The sequence below is a fragment of the Martes martes genome (assembly GCF_963455335.1).
Source record: "Martes martes genome assembly, chromosome: 5".
Lineage (NCBI taxonomy): Eukaryota > Metazoa > Chordata > Mammalia > Carnivora > Mustelidae > Martes > Martes martes.
Genome location: NC_137892.1, coordinates 61493345 through 61510992, shown reverse-complemented (window position 1 = coordinate 61510992; position 17648 = coordinate 61493345). Strand labels below are relative to the sequence as shown.

The 17648-nt window shown below is 42.5% G+C and overlaps 1 protein-coding gene across 2 annotated transcripts in view; it reads right to left on the bottom strand.

Annotated features, from left to right (window-relative positions):
* The window catches only part of SERINC5 (serine incorporator 5), a 97263-nt gene that overhangs the window by 6453 nt on the left and 73162 nt on the right, over positions 1 to 17648 (bottom strand). Inside the window, exons 6-8 of one of the 2 annotated variants that reach the window (XM_080804707.1) lie at positions 13390 to 13601; positions 10580 to 10675; positions 5951 to 6077 (exon numbers count right to left, since the gene is read on the bottom strand). In XM_080804707.1, the coding sequence (XP_080660833.1) occupies positions 5951 to 6077; positions 10580 to 10675; positions 13390 to 13601 (435 nt within the window). The remainder of the gene's footprint in view (positions 1 to 5950; positions 6078 to 10579; positions 10676 to 13389; positions 13602 to 17648) is intronic. The other variant, XM_080804708.1, reaches the window with a different exon arrangement.

The following is a 17648-nucleotide window of genomic DNA, read 5'->3' as shown; positions in this document are numbered from 1 at the left end:
AGGTTTTCTGTTTGGAAATTCAACAGACTAGCTATCAGTATGATTAGGAAAAAAAAAAAAATTCTTCCCCTCACTCTCCCTATACCCAGAGAGTAAAATATTATAAAATCTGGCTTACAGGGGTGAAAGAGGTATTTCTTCTGGGGGGAAAAAGGGAACATTTTAAGCAAACAGAAATATATATAATACTCAGGGTTCCAGCTAACTCTGTAAGTTCATTTAGCAAATATTTACTGAAGGCCTGCCATGTGTCAGGCCCTGTTCCAAGCCCTGGGGACTCAGTGAAAAAGACAACAGTCCCTAACCTCTTGCGTCCTCTGTGCCAGCCTGGGGATAGGTGGGGGTGTGGCCACCGGAGAAGCAGGAATTAGCAGACTCATTTCAACCAAATAAACCCCATGAGGCAACACTGCCTTTTCTGCTCATTCTCATCCTCCTTCTCAAAGACAGAAGAGATCAATGAAATGCAAATAAACAATAAAAAGCCTTCCTCACAAAAAGGTCCTCTGGGATCCAAGCACACTGCTTCTTTTGTGGGCCACTCAAGTCCAATAGCATCACTTTCACTTCTGCACGAAACAGATGGATGCTGATCGAGGCCCAACCGCTTCCACTTCCTGACTTCAAGTCTTGTCAGAGGAATTTTAGAGATACTTTCCGATGGCAGTACACCCAAGAAACACATTCCCCTCGCTCCTGCATGTAAGAGCAAGCTGTATTTTCTGCATGTGAATTATGATTTAATAGTGTATCATTTCTGTGGAGGAAAATGTAACTTTTTAGAAAGAGATCAATTTTTTTGCAATTTTCACCTAAAGGATGGTATTCTTTCTTTAAAAGCATTAGAATAAATACTGTACTTTTGTAAATTCTTTGGAATAAAGTGGTTTCAAGAACAACAAAGCTTTTGATTCTGGCACCTCTGCCAACTTACTTCCATCATCAGAGAACACTGAATGGGGAAGCTTTTGTTCTTTTTTCTAAATACCTATATTCAATTACTCAGCAATCAAAAAGAGCGGGATCTTGCCATTTGCAACAATGTGGATGAAACTAGAGCGTATTCTGCTAAGCAAAATAAATCAGAGAAGACAATTATCATATGATCTCACTCACTACTGGAATTTAAGAAACAAAACAGAGGATCATAGGGGAAGGGAAGGAAAAATAAAACGGGACGAAACCAGAGAGGGAGATAAACAATAAGAAACTCTTAACTCTAGGAAACAAACTGAGGGCTGCTGGAGGGGAAGTTGGTGGGGGGACGGGGTAACCGGGTAATGGGCAAGAAGGAGGGTGTGTAATGTAATGAGCATTGGGTTATATTATATATGACTGATGAATCATTGACCTCTACCTCTGAAACTAATAACACACTATATATTAATTCACTGAATTTAGTTTTAAAAACAAATAAATACCCGCATTCAGTTCATCATTAATGACAGAGAACTTCTACAAGTAAGATGCCATTATAAAATACTATTATAATTCAGTCATGGCCTTCACCCATAAAATACTCTTCTTGGAATTAACAAGGACACACTGTTTTTCCAAACTCCTTAAAAGCTTAGGAAATTCTCATTGTCTGCACTCTATTACTCAGACCCCTCTGTTTGGTGCGTGCAAGACACGTTGCTAAACAACAACCCCTGGATTATGCAGAAGCTCTTCCCTTCCACGGCTAAGGCACGAGCAACTTTCACCCACTGCTTCTTGTGGGGCGCGGAAGGACAATGACCGCATTTGGTTGGGACGGGGCTTCACTGTACAGACAAGTCATAGCCCGTTGACTATCTCTAGCCCCCACTCACAAGAATCCAGCAGTGCCTTGCAGCTATTTCGAAAACAAAAAAATTATCTCCCCTCTGCCCATCCCCCCACCATCACTGCCATGCCCAGGGCCTCTTCTGTATTGGCAGATGACTTAAAATGCAGGTGGCCCTCTGCACCTGCTTCAGCTGCTTTTGGAATTGGCCAAACTCTCCTAGATCAAAGAAAATCTCTAGAGAACAGGTCCAGACTTTCCTGTTGGGAGACCACGGATTCTGCTCCCTGACAAACTTACAGGGCCCTCGGGAGATCTCATGACTAGTCCCACCCTTTGTGTGAAGTTCAGTTATGTCCCCAATGCACAGTATAACTGGTGACTCACAGCTCCCAAAGGAGATGACAGTCCTATGTGAACTGAGTAGGGAGGCCTGGCCATGCCCCTAATGTACAGCCAGGAAGATTTCTAGCTGGTAGGTGAGGAAGCAGCAGGATTCTCAAAATAAAGCTTGTATATTCCTCCTTCATTTTTTTTCCTTAACTTGTCCTCCTTTCTTAAATAAAGGTAGCAGACACAGAACGCACCAAAAGAACAGACACCATGATTTGCCAACTCTTCTTGGTTTAAGCCAATCTTCTCTCCAATTCTCTTATCAACCATGTACTTACTTCTACACGGTTGGCCTTATTGCCATGAATGTTTCATTTTGAATTAGCAAGTCGTTTCACATTTAATAAGAATTCTCAGTTTTTCTCATTTCAAATTCAAATTCCTAAACATTTAAATAATAAATAATTATTTTTCTCATAAGCATGGTTAAAACTGAAATAGCCGGGGCCATTTTATAGCACAAATACCTTCTAATAATAAAATGAGGCAAGGCACCCAGCTTATTGTTGAACCTCAGTGAAAGACCTTACTCCAAACAATCCCAGGGGGAAAAACTACTTTGAACCTGCCTCTCTCCCAGCACCCTAGCACAGGAGACTCAAGGAGAGGGTCCCTGAGACTAGGAGTAGAGAATCACAGAAATGGGCTCTATGCTCTTCAGTTTCCTTTTGATGTACAATGAGGGAACTGAGGCTCCCTCACTGACTCCAGGATCCTGCCTGGCTGGACGGTGTGAACTTGAAGCCAATAAAATAACAATTTCAATCAAAATCTAAAGACCAAGGAGGGAATTAAGGAATAGTTTAGTGGAGGCTGGGACCTAAGGGTATGTCAGGGGGATGGACCTATACAAAGGCCATTAGGGAATCCCAAGCTGTGATACTTCTTCATAGCAGTAATGCCTGGGGAAAACAGAAGGGGCGTCTAGAGAAAGAGTGACCTCAGCTAAAAAGCCAGGGAGTAGGTATAGGTTGAGCCGTTCCTTCAAGCTAAGACAGCAAAGATAAAACATACTCAGAGTGAGTGTCCCAGAAGCAGGACTTGGGACAGAGAACAGAAACTGAGTGCGGAGGCCAGCATGAGAGTCCCCTAAAGAAGAGGATGAGGATACAGCGCAGTAAGCCTTCTAGGAGCTTACAAAAAAGTTAACCCCAAACATAAGCAACCTTGGGACCTTCGGTAACAACATGTAATGTTCACCCTATGCAGTCTTTAGGCTTCCTACAATTTCTCTCACGAATTCTAGATATTCCTGGGGTGGACAGCTGACTCAGTCAGAAGAGCATACAACTCTTCATCTGGGGGTTGTGAGATCAACCCCGTATCAGGTGTAGAGGTCACTTAAAAAATGAAATCTTAGGGGCACCTGGGTGGCTCAGTGGGTTAAAGCCTCTGTCTTCAGCTCAGGTCATGATCCCAGGATTCTGGGATCGAGCCCCGCATTGGGCTCTCTGCTCAGCAGGGAGCCTGCTTCCTCCTCTCTCTCTGCCTGCTTCTCTGCCTACTTGTGATCTCTGTCAAATAAATAAATAAAATCTTAAAAAAAAAAAGAATTAAAAAAAAGAAATCTTAAAAAAAAGAGAGAAGAAAAAAGAATTCTAGATATCCCTTAAAAAAAAAAATTTTTTTTTTAAAAGGATGGGGCACCTGGGTGGCTCAGTTAGTTAAGCGTCTGCCTTCGGCTCAGGTCATAATCCCAGGGTCCTGGGATCGAGTTCAGCATTGGGCTCCTTGCTCAGTGAGGAGCCTGCTTCTCCCTCTCCCTCTGCCTACTGCTCCCCTGCTTATGCACACATGCTCTCTCTCAAATAAATAAATAAAATCTTTAAAAACATATATTAAAAATACATAGTTGTATCTACATATATAGAAAAAAATCACCACTGTTTTATGGTGAGGTACCATGTCTCTTGTTTGTTTTTATATCACTAAAAAAACCTCTACAGATATTTGACAGAATAAAATGGTCTGTTTTTGTGGGCTGCTGAATGCCTAATCACACATGAGAAAAAGCGTTTGCTGCTTGGATAAAACAGGGCTGCGATTTGCTATAAATCCCTCAGTGGAAAGATGGCAGTGATTCTACTTCATGGGCTGACAGACCTGCCACGTGGTGTTACTTTGCAGCACGGAATTTTCACCCTGTCAGATTTTCACTGCCACTCTTGAGTGAGAGATGAGAAAGAAAACCTCACCTCTTTCGGTGGAGGCTGGTAGAACTGGTTTGATATTCCCAAAAGATAACAATTTTCAAAGCCGACCGTAGCTACTTGGAATCTGTGTAAATGCCAACAACAGACGTTACCAAATGCTGGTAATTAAACTGTGACACCGTGGTGCCTGCTGGAAGGAGGAGACGGAAATCAGTATCCGCACAGGGGGAGCCCTCCAGGAACCTCATAGCTCCGGGAGCCCTTGTGCGATACGGGGAGTCAGTGGTAATTACTCATTAGTAATCTACTTTTGCCTCACATAATCTGCAGTATTTCTTACATGCCAATACAGAAAAAACCCCGAGGGATAAATGATGAAATTAGCCATGCTGCTGCTATTTCTTCCCCTCCAAAGCCCACTAAAACAGACTCAGGAAGGAAGAGCTTACTCAGAAAAAGAAGAGCTGGAAATCAGCATTCAACATTTGGGTGGCTTTATGGTTTTCCTGACAACATTCACTGACTTGGGCCCGAATCCCATCCACTGCTTTGGGTAGAGTAGGTACAGAGTGAACAACTATGGAATTAATAGAAATGAAAGGCCAGACGTGGTCAATGTGGTCCTTTCCGCTGCAAGGACAATCTGTCACTCTGTGGGTGACAGGATGAAGACCAGTGTTATAGAACCTTCCGTGGGACAACCATTGCAACACAAGCAGGGACTTTCGTGGCCTAACATGTGACTCAACAAGTACTCTAAAAACCCAGTTCCCCTGTCTCCAAAATGTCTGTCTGTAGGTCCCTTTCGAACAGGAGGGAGTGTGGGAGCTGTAAGAGAAAATACCAGCATTCACAGAAAGACATTTTATTTACATAAGCTAGCACCACCAGGATTCTTCAGTTTCCACCAGAGAAGTCCATAATGCACCCATGACAAGTTGAAATTTTTATACATTGAAACCTAACAAATAAAACATAAAACACAGAAGTAAAACCTCAACGTGAAAAGGTCACTGCCGAGGGGAAGCTTCATTATCAGTGAAATGTGTACTCAGAATCAGTAATTTCTATCCGTTACTTTTCTCCCCTGGGCAATCTTTTAAATATTCTAAATAAAGGGGGCACCGACCCCACCACGAACAAGCACATGAAATATAGCCCGCTTTAACGGCGTTCTGGGTTTCAGCATAAAAGAAAGGGGACATTTCCTGTCTTTTTGGGCCAAGCACAAAATGACTGTGTATGTACTGCTTTGTACTCCTTCCATCAGCAGCAGAACAAATGGTATTTCCCATGGATTAGAAAGCTGCCAAAACGTTTTGGCACAAACCATTTCTTCCCCACTTTGTAATCCCTTGCCCTCCAATAATGCTTTAGCAACAAATATTCAACCCTTTCCTCAAGGCTTGCAATGTACTATAGATCTATTATAGTTACCCGCACAAATACAAGTAAGGAAAATGAAGTCCAAACACTGAGGTTCGATGCTGTGACACACACTTTTTAGTTCAATCTACTTTGCGTCTTCCTCGGCTGGGATTTGTTTTGCTACTTCGCCGTTGCTAAAGCTTACTTAAATTTTCCTCCAAAATATCAAAGTCTGCAAAGGTGACCTCCAGTATCTCCTAAGGCTTACCATGAATATAAGATGCACAAGAACAGGAGAGTGGTACCCAGTCCAGTAACCAAGTTTTCGTCTCTGTACAGGTCCTGACCAAACTCTGGCACACAGATCGTCACATTCTTCCCGTGCTCATCTAGAGCTTAGAAGGAAAAGACAAAGCAATCAGAGTTCATTAGAAAAGCCTGTTGTAGCTCACAGACACATTCATTTGGGGAAAATTCAGGTAGCTTAGAAGAGTGAAGTCTTCTTATTGCAAACTCCTACTCTACAGTCCCACTGAACTCAGACTAGATTGCTGCTATTTCAAAGCACGCCCTGGGACATAGTGGCTCAGTCGGCTGAGCGTCTGCCTTCGGCTCAGGTCATGATCCCAGGGTCGTGGGAGAGCCTGCTTCTCCCTCTGCCTGATGCTCCCCCTGCTTGTGCTCTCTCTCTCAGATAAACAGATAAAATCTTAAAAAAAAAAAAAAAAAAGCATCCCCTCCCACCTAAGCAGCCTCTTCAAATAAGACCCTCAGATTCCAGTGGAGGGCCAAAGGGTTCCTCCGCGCCATGATGTAGTAAGAGTGAGTCTCCTCTTTTCAGTACTCTTCAAACAATAGTAAAAAGTAAAACGAGATCCATTTTTCAGTTGACTTAGCAGGCTCTGAATAGAAGTAGTATACACACATTGTTGAGTTTCCCCCGTGTCTGTCCTCTCCAGAAGCATGTTGAGGCTACTCAGTCACCAAATATGTACTGACTGCAACAGCCACCTGGTCTAAAGCTACAGCCAGACGCGAAGTCCCTTTACTGTCAGTAATAGGATGGTCACGATCCTATTATCCTTTGCTTACTTTTTACCTCCTTTCCCAGGAAGGGTCTCCCACAGTGGTCCCTTTCTCTACATTTTCTTTCTTTTATTCTTTTTGTAAGATTTTATTTTTAAGGTGGTGCCTGGGTGGCTCAGTGGGTTAAGTGTCTGCGTTGGGCTCAGGTCATGATCCTGGAGTCCCAGCATTGAGCCCCACATCAGGCTCCTTACTCAGTGGGGCCACAAACCCGGAATACGACGGGCCCCCTGACCCGCGCCCTCCACTCAGCTCCCAGTGGAGCCTGCCTTTGCCCCCGCAGATCAGGGCTGCCATGCCTCTAGGCCCTAACCCTAATCCTAGGTTGGGTTATCAGGCTTCCATACCCAGAGGCCTGGCCCTGAGTCAGCTTCTCCCTCTCCTCAACGCCCCTCCGCCCTGCTCGTGTTCTCTCTCTCCTCACTCTCCGTCTCGAACAGGCAAATAAAAATTTAAAAGAAAAAAAAAAAGGATTTTATTTTTAAGTAATCTTTATACCCAACTCAGGGCTTGAACTCACAACCCGGAGCTCAAGAGTCACATGCTCTGCCAACTGAGCCAGCCAGATGCTGTCTCTCTACATTTTCTTTAAATATATATATGTATGTCTTGTTTCTTTTTATTGATCAGGACTGTAAATGTGCTAAGTCTACAGTGCTAAAAAAATCAGTTTATTTATAAACAGAAGAGTTATTTAAAAAGAAGTTCTTTCCTCAATTATACTGCAGGATGCGTTAATTCCATTTGTTACTACTGTGCACAAAAGCCTTGTTTACAAGGGAACAGAACAAACACATCGTTTTGTTCAGTGTATTGAATAGGTATAACTGGTTAACAGTTACTGAATCATGATGTAAAGAAATGTGACAATACCAGGTATGTACTTCCTGAGTGTTTCAAATTACAGTCTATGAAATTGCTGACATCCACAGAAGAGAATAAAATTACCTATGCAAAGGTGGGGTAAAATTAGTGTGTGTGGGTCGCCTGGCTGGCATGGTCGGTAGAACATGTGACTCTTGATCTCAGGGTCATGAGGTTAAGCCTCATGTTGGGCATGGAGCCTACTTTTAAAGAAATAAAAGTAAAAATAAGTGCTACACACAAACACATCCTGGGGTGCCTGGCAGGCTCAGTCAGAGGAGCACGCAACTCTGGATCTCAGAGTTCTGAGTTCAAGCCCCACACTGGGTACAGAGATTACTTAAAAATAAAATGTCTTTAAAGAAAAAAAAAAAGGTTTAGGGACACCTGGGTGGCTTAGTCGGTCAAGTGTCTGCCTTCAGCTCAGGTCATGATCCCAGGATTCTGGGGATCAAGCCCCACATCGGACTCCCTGCTCAGCAGGAAGCCTGCTGCTCCCTCTTCCTGCTGCTCTCCCCACTTGTGCTCTCTCTCTCTCTCTGACAAATTTTTAAAATCTTAAAAAAAAAAAAAGGGTTAAAAAAATAGCGTGTGAATATCCTGATGTTTTCTAGATTTCTTAAAAGTTTCAAGAGGTAGGGTGCCTGGGTAGCTCAGTTGGTTAAGCATCCAACTCTTTTTTTTTTTTTTTTTAAGATTTTATTTATTTATTTGAGAGAGAGAGAGCATGTGTGCACAAGCAGGGGAGAGGTAGGCAGAGGGAGAGGGAGAACCAGGCTCCCTGCTGAGCAAGGAGCCCAATACTAGACTTGATCCCAGGACCCTGGGATCATGACCTGAGCCGAAGGCAGCTGCTTAACCAACTGAGCCGAGCCACCTAGGCGCCCCAAGTAATCCAACTCTTGATTTCGGTTCAGGTCAGGATCCCCAGGTTGGGAGATCAAGCCCCATGCAACAGGCTCCCTGCTGGGACTGGAGCCTGCTTGAGATTCTCTCTCTCCCTTTCCCACCTCCCTAAATAAATAAATAAAAATAAAAACCATTTTACAAACATGCACATTCTGAGTATTAGAAGATGGACTACAATTATTACTGGCACTCACATTTGAGACAGCAAAAATAACTGTGCTGTGGTGTAAGGAATCTTTATTCTTAAGCCAAAGGGAAAAAAAAATTTTTTAACTGACCAAAATATGAACTTTTCTTTTTAAGTAGTACCGCCTGAAACTACAAGTAAGTTTTCTGTTTGTAAGTGATACCTGCCATTTAAGAGAAAAACACTCTAACCAAAAACCTCACTATATTAAAACCAAAAATTAATAGCTGTAAAAGAAATTCTTAAAGAAGCTAGACAAATAAACTTAGAGTCAAGATAGAGCTATTTTAAAAAAGAATTAAATCTAGGATAGACTATACTTAATATAAGACCTACAATTGTACCACTTTGCACTATAAAAAGCTCTAAAGACAAGACTCATACACACAATACATGTATGTAAAACCTTAAAGATGATCTTTACATTTACTTCCCACATTTAAAAAAGGAAAACAACTTCAATTTTCTATTCTAGAGAAAAGATAGCAATTTAACTTGATTTATAAAAGATCAAATGTGGGGCGCCTGGGTGGCGCAGTGGGTTAAAGCCTCTGCCTCCGGCTCAGGTCACCATCTCAGGATCAAGCCCCGCATCGCCGCATCGGGCTCTCTGCTCCGCGGGGAGCCTGCTTCCTCCTCTCTCTCTGCCTGCCTCTCTGACTACTTGTGATCTCTGTCTGTCAAATAAATAAATAAAATCTTAAAAAAAAAAAAAAAGATCAAATGTACCCAAACATACACACATTTATAAATACTTCTGTGTATATACGTGTGTATACATTTATATATACGTTTATCACAAAACTGATATAGATAATGAAATACAATGAGTTCAGAAATCAAAATAAAAAATGGTCTTTTGGGGCACCTGAGTTCAGCTCAGGTCATGATCTCAGGGTCCTGGGATCGAGCCCCACATTGGACTCTCTGCTCAGTGGGGAGCCTGCTTCCCCCTCTCTCTCTGCCTGCCTCTCTACCTGCCTGTGATCTTTGTCTGTCAAATAAATAAATAAAATCTTTTTTAAAAAATGGTCTTTTGGTGTTTTACTGACAAGGGGCTCATACATTAACAATTTATAATACCACAGGGCTCTTCTAGTTCTCAAATAATATTTACAACCACTCTCCAGTAACAATAGCTAACTCACAGATAGTACCTACAACATGCCAGGACCATATACACACATACACACTCACTGAATTCTTTAAAACCACCCTATAAAATAGGAATCTTATTTAATTACCTTGATAAAATAATAATTAAAATCCTTATTTTAAAGACAAGGTATCTAGGCAGAGAGAAGTAAATAACCTTCTACAAGTTACTGAAGTGGCAGAAGAAAGCTATAAACCCAGGCAGTCTGACTCCCAAGTTCATGCATGTTCTATTGTCTCTATAAATAAACAGCATTTAAGAAGAGTGGTTCAAGTCAGCCACTGTTAGAGCTGGGCTCAAATCTTGTCTCCTACTTCCCCCTCCCACTCTCTCTTACAGTCAGAGAGATGACCACCTGAAGAAAAGTAAATTAACAACAAACAAAAAAACACCACAAAATAAGCAAAATACAGTAATGTTCCTTGAAAACACAGAGTGGGAAAACGCAGATTAGGCCCCAAAGCAAACTCAACAGCCCATCTTTGTTCCTGTCTTCCCTACACAGCGGGAAGACTCAGGAGAAGAAATTTTCATTTTCGTATCCCACGTTAAAGACTTTATCTAGTGAAAAATTTAGATCATCCATTCGATTTATTGCACCTTCAACATTCTGAACAACAGCTCAAATTCCTTCCTCCACAATGAAAACATCTGTACCGTAAGCACATGCTCCCTAAGAAGGCGGGCTGGCTTACCTACTTCTACGGGTTTGCTGGACAGAGCCGAGAAAGTGAGATACGTCACGTAGCAGCTTATGAGCCCTGACTGCAGTAACCCGGAATGGGGCTGTCCTGGAAAAATCAGAGGGTCGGATTTTAACACAGTGTCTAAAATTTCAAAAATAAGAAAGCCTAAGAAAACGAGGTCCCCACCCCCAAATGATGTTCCTCAAACCAAGACCCCCATCTTTGAAGGAAGGAAAAGGTCAATAATGTTATTTTACAAACAACACTAAAAAGGCAGGGAAAGGGGCAGAATTATCCACGAAGCCTGACTATGTTGTTTTGGAGACGCAGGTTCTGCAGCCCTCTACTGCCACATCACTCTAATAATAACTGAATTAAACATACTGCCTGGTCCTCCTGAAGTTCATGGACACTAGTTCTCAAATCTTAAGACCTCAGAAGAAAATCACCATCATTATCGGTGAGACCATGTAGCTTAGTGAGGTAAATGGGAAACATGTCACAGGGCATGGATTCTAGATTCTACAAGGCCATCAGACACTTAAAGTCCATGGCAGTGGAAAAACCTCAACTTGTCAATAGACAAAAAAACAAAAAGCCTTCGGGAATACCAGTTCAGGTCAAAGAAGAAGGCACTGGGACTCAGCAGTATTTGAGAGAAGAGCTTTAACATGCTATAATATTTAAATTAAACGAGGTGTTTCAATCATTCAGAGTTACCAGGATATGACGAAAAGGATGTATCATTTTTGGGTGGAATTTTTAACCACCTGCCTGCATGAAAGGATTCAGTTCATCCAGTCTTCCCTCTGATTAAATTTGTTTCAAGTTTTAATTGTTAAATTTTACTAACCAGGGGTGCCTGAGTGGCTCAGGCAGTTAAGTGTCTACCTTCGGCTCAGGTCATGAGCTTAGGGTCTTGGGATCAAGCCTTGCATTGGATTCCCTGCTCGGCGGGAAGCCTGCTTCTCCCTCTCCCACTCCTGATTATGTTCCCTCTCTCACCGTCTCTCTCTCAAATAAACAAACAAACAAATAAAATCTTTTTTAAAATTAAATAAATAAGATAAACTGTACTAACCAATGAAAGTATAGAAGTAATCTTTTTTTTTTTTTAAAGATTTTATTTATTTATTTGAAAGAGAGACGGCGAGAGAGGGAACGTAAGCAGGAGAGGGAGAAGCAGGCTTCCCGCTGAGCAGGGAATCCAATGCAAGGCTCGATCCCAAGATCCTGGGATCACGATCTGAGCTGAAGGCAGATGCTCAATGACTGAGCCACCCAGGCACCCCTAGAAATAGACTTTTATAATGCTGCTCTTTGACACGGGAATAAGACTCACTTCAGCAACTAATGGCATTAAACTAAATATTTCAAAGTATAACTATTTTAAAAAGTAGAACTTAACCCAAATGGTAGTTTAATCTGAACACTAGTATGTTTTAGGAAATTCTTAACTGATCAGTTAAAGGGACTGGGAGATTAGGACTCTCATTTTCAATAATGTACCAGAAAACCTTTAAATTATTCAATACTAGTTCACTTCTTTTTTAAGTTTATTTATTAAATTCCTTAATCTCTATACCAAACGTGAGACTTGAACTCATGACCCTAAGATCGAGTGTCATACGCTCTTCCAATCGGGATGGAGCCAGCCAGGCACCCTAAGACTAGTTCACTTTTTAGATCACCATTTTAGAAATGACTCGAGGGGCTATACATTATTGGCCACCTTTCCCTTTTCCTATTAAAAACCTGGATATCACTTGCATTTCATCTCCTGTAGAGTAAGATACCTTCAAGAAAATTAGACCATGAATACTTCTTTCTACAACCAAAGATGGTATTCTGGTCTAAGATATCAGAAGTTGTTTATAAAAGACAACTCAGGCCTATACTTTCTAAAGCATTTTCAAATCCCAGTATCTCTTCCTTTTTGCCTTTGTGGGTTTTTGTTTGTTTTTAAGTAAGCTCTAGCCCAACATGGGGCTCAAACTCATGACCCTGAGATCAAGAGTCACATGCTCTACTGAGCCAGCCAGGCGCCCCTCTTCCATTTGCCTTTGAAACAACCTTGAGCTAGGAAGGTTTACAGGTTTCTGTTGGCTTCACTAAGAAAGGATTTGGGTCTGAGGAAGGTTAGCTCACGGGGCTGGCTGCTGGCTCAGCCAGACTGGATTTTGTTTCCTGACTCCTACACCACATGGTTCCCAATTTCTGACCCAGAGGCCTTGGGTGAAAGATGAGCCCAGAAAGAGCTCCTTCTGGAGTCTTCTCATTCAAGTTTTACACGGGGATTATAGGGAAGAACTTAATACACACTCAAGGCATCCTCCACTTAAAGGCTCCCTGTAGTACATTATTTAATAATGGTAACATCTGGAGCACCTGGGTGGCCCATTTGGTTTAAGCATCTACAGCTCAGATCATGATGGGATCAAGGCTCATGTCACACTCCCTGCTCAGCAGGCTCCCTGCTTCTCTCTCTCCCACTCCCCCTGCTTGTGCTCTCTGTCACTATCCCTGTCTCTCTTCCTCCCAAATAAATAAATAAATAAATAAATAAAATCTTTAAAAAATAATAATAATGGTAACATCTCTCTTCCTGTTGATTGGCTTCACCACATTCAGATCTTTCTTGACCCGAGGCGTGCCAGCTATCACATTCAGCCCAAGTGTGTCCCACCCTTCCTATGGCTGACCCATCCACAGTAACTTAAGGAATGACCATAGTTTAAAAACACAAAAACATGAGGTTTTGCTCAAATTTAGACACAACAAAATACAAATAAGGGGGAAGGGGAAAAAAACGTGCTTACGATTTTGGACGCAGGGCGAGATGGCTACTGCTGAAATGAGCAGACACAGGCCCCCATTCAGCCCCAGGAGAATTTTGTTTTCCAGGCAGCCATCTTTCTGTGTGTAAAACACCGCCATCAAAATCAGGCCTCCAGTGGCAACGGAGTACATGATGAGTGTCACGAGGGCCAGAGCTGCGTACCACAGCTTGTTGGTAGCCGTGCCTGCAGTCCTGTTTCTCCACAAGTGGGTGAGACAGAGGGGAGAGAAGACAAGTCAATGCAGCCCCCATTCTCTTGACCACACTTACCACCCCTCAGGCACTCACAGTGCTCTCAGGCCGCAGGCCAAAATAAACCCAACTGTCCAGAAGACCTATTCTTTTGCCACAATTATGCTCCAGTAAATCCAGAAGATATAGGTAAATATGCAAAAATGTTTTAGATCAGGCTCAGAATGTTTTCTAAACATGAAAACATTCTGTTTTTATGTGTGTTCATCAACTACAATGCACGTCCACAGACTTGACTCTACCCTCCCCGTTCTGAATAGGAATTACCCTGGGTGGGCTTTGGCAAGTCTCAAAAACAAGTGGCTCCTAGATGGGGTTCTCTTCACATTTTCCCCGCTCAACACAGAGCCCGGACGTGCACTGCCTCTTACTACTTTAGGGAGAGAAGCAGCGAGTCAACCTCACTCACAGAAAGACTGGCTGACCTCAGCCCTTTCATCCCTCTGCTGCAAAGAGGCATCTACTGCTTCTCGAAAACAATGCCATGTAGGATGGAGGGAGAGCGTGAAGAGAATAAAATCAGCCTGGAAACGAGTAAAAATTGTAACAGGATTTACAATAAGAAACTTCCAGAGATTAATTTGCTTTCTAGTTTATATACATATTAATAAAGGGAAGGAAGAAATAAGTGGTGGTTTAATAATCTCTAGAAATTCTTCAGAACAATGACAAAAAAAGTGTTCAAAACCACAAAATAAAGAGGACAGAACAAGAGAGAGCACGGAGTGAATCAATGTTGTCCGCCTTACGATTGAACGGCCCCACTGTAACTACGTTCCAACAAACCTTCACAGAGAGAGCAATTTGCTTCATGTTTTCACAAAACTGGAATGCATTCAGGCAACTCAGCTAAATGTTTTAATTATGAAAAAGTTATTGCAGCCAGAGACAAACAAGGGGGACAGAGAGAAATGATAATGACCATCATATTCCTGAAACCAAGCCAGGTGCTCAATGACGACAGAATCAATCTAACATAAAAGGCACACAGAGGAAATGACAGAAAATGAGACTTATGAAAAATAAAATTCTAAAAGCCAAATGGTAATCAGTGACAGAGAAACAGAATGCATCGTGTAGAAAAAGGTGAACACAGCTGACCAGTATGTGGGTGGGGTGAGACTGTTTCTCCACTGGTCTTTTGGGCTGTTTTTAGTGTATGAAGGACTTTTTTTAAAGATTTTATTTATTTATTTGAGAGAGAGAGAGCACACGCAAACAGGGGGAGGAGCAAAAGGAGAGGGACAAGCAGAGTGCCCTGGGTGCAGAGCCCGAGCTAGGGCTCAATCCCACGACCCTGAGATCATGACCTGGAGCTGAAACCAGGAGACAGACACTTAACCAACTGAGCCACCCAGGCACCCTGAGAAGAGAAATTTTTTACAAAAAGGAAACAACTCCTGACTGCAATCTTCCTCTCCTAGCTCCCTCCTCCCCACATCCTCATCACCAGCAGCAAAGTCTATGAGTTCCAACTCTGGAACATACCAGAACCTAACTGCTGCCATCATTGTTCGAGCTACAGTCAGGCCTGCTTACTTGCAACTCTATCCTCCTCTAATCTTTTCTGGAATTAAAATGTACATCATATCATGTTCTTCTTGTTTCAAACCCCAGTGATGCCCTCCCATCTCACACAAGGGCCCCAGAAGCCTGACATGATCTGAACCAATGCCCTCTCCTATCTCACCTCTGGTGCCCACCCCTCAGCACTAGGGGGCGCAGCACAGAGGATGCCCATTTGCCCCTCAACACACTGGGCCTGGGCCCAGCAGAGTCCTGCCTCCATCTCTCCCCCTTCCATCTGGTCACGGTTGTCTCCCTCACACCTGATTGGGAAGCCTTTCCCTGCCCTGCTCTCCCCAAAGCCCACAACCTGCTTTCTTTCCCTCCAGTCTTTTCTACCACTGAGCCTGTTACTTCCTTATCTGTTTGATCATAAACTGATGTTCTTCCCATGCCCCTGCCCTCCCCAACAGGAGGAGGTAAGCTCCATGGATCAGGACATCACTGTGTTCTCTGCTCTTCTCCTGCTGTTGAGTGACTGGCAGATAATATGTGCTTAATGAATACTGGTGTGAGGACTATCAACCGTTAAACCATAACTTTGTGCAGCAAAGGTAGCAGAATGGCCGCCACTCCTGCAGCTTCAGACTCGTGACTTCCTCCTCGGTGACAGCTTGCTCTGGCAGACGTCCCACATAGGTGCCATGACTTATTTATCTTTATACTCTCCGTGCCTACCACACGGTCTGGCACATACTTAAACCCCCCCCAAAATGTGAGTAAATGCTAAATGGGAAGAAGCACTTGGAAGGAGATGAGAAAAGGACCAGACAACGGGCAGAGTGCACAACATAACATGCGGGTGCCAGGTTGGGAGAGTCAGCTGCCCTTGGGCTTGGGACTCGGTAGGACCCAACAACAATGGAAATAACAGATCTAGCACATTTAGAAGATGGGTCTTTGAATGTACCTTCTACTTTTTGCGATTTCATTTTTGATAGAGTTGTCATTTCAAATCACAAAATTTGAGGTAGAAAGGGAAAAACACATTAAACATCTAATGCGACCATATCATTCTGCAGGTATGAAAACTGAGGACAGAGAGGCCAAGTAATACACCTAAAAAGAAACAGCGAACTAGAGGAGTGGGGACATGAACACTTGGGAGTCTCCTGGTTTCTGGGCCCAGGGCCTCTGGCCTATTAGCACCGAGATCTTTTCCTTCTCAAGATGTTTATTGAAAAGAGAAGAAAGGGGGGCCCTGGGTGGCTCAGTCATTAAGCCTCTGCCTTTGGCTCCAGTTGTGATCCCGGGAACCTGGGATCAAGCCCCGCGTCCAGCATCCTGCTCAGTGGGAGGCCCGCTTCTCCCTCTCCCACTCCCCCTGCTTGTGTTCCCTCTCTCACTGTCAAGTAAATAAATAAAATGTTAAAAAAAAAAAAGAGAGAGAGAGAGAGAGAAGAAAGGGATGCTTGGGTGGCTCAGTCAGTCAAGCATCTGCTTTCGGCTCAGGTCATGATCCCAGGGTCCTGGGATCGAATCCCATGTCAGGCTCCTTGCTCAGTGGGGAAGCTGCTCCTCCCTTTCCCTCTGCCTGCTGCTCCCTCTGGTTGTGCTCTTTCTCTCTGACAAACAAATAGAGAAAATCTTTAAAAAAAAAAAAAAAAAGAAAGAAAAGAAAAGAAAACAGAGAAGAAAAGGAAAGAAAAAGTACTTTGGTTGTTCCATTAGGACTGATGTATTGTATTTTCTAGACTAACCCTGTAGGCAACAGTCTTTGTTAAAAAACAACGCCCTTCAAAAACTAGTAAATTAATTTACCTGAAAATAGTTTTCTAGCTTAATTCTAATTTTAGGCAGACAAATCAGCTATGAATATGTTGACAATAGGGATTTTGTTGGGATATTAGCCTCAACACCGAGACAACAGCAACATCATTTGTCGCAAAGCTCTTAAGCCATTCTTATTGAGTGGTTTCTGGAAGGTTTTTACAGCAGCCTAACCCTTCCAAAATGCCTGTTAAAACTTGGCATCAATAATTAGTCTCTGAAAATGGCTTTAGAATCAATCAAAACAGTCAAATCAGAGCTGAAGAAGCACAAGTATTCTCAAGAGAACATACTACTTAATGGGCATATCAGGCACTCAGTATTGAAATTATTATTTTTAAAAGTTCAATATTTTGAAGTATACACATGAAAATTTTACGAAAAATTTTGGATGACTTTTTATTAGACAAAATAAATATCTGTAGTGCTATCTATGTGACTATTCAATGTGCTGTAAAATTTTTTAAAAAACTATAAGTATTTGAGTACTTACTCCAATATTTACCAAATTAAAAAATGGTAACACTAGCCTTTCACTTATGCACCTCTTGATTTGTTCTCCAAAGAAACAAAACCAAAATCAAAATGAAACTACTACTACTACTACCAAGCTGAGGAATGTAATCAGAATGAAAAGTACTTTCAGGGGCG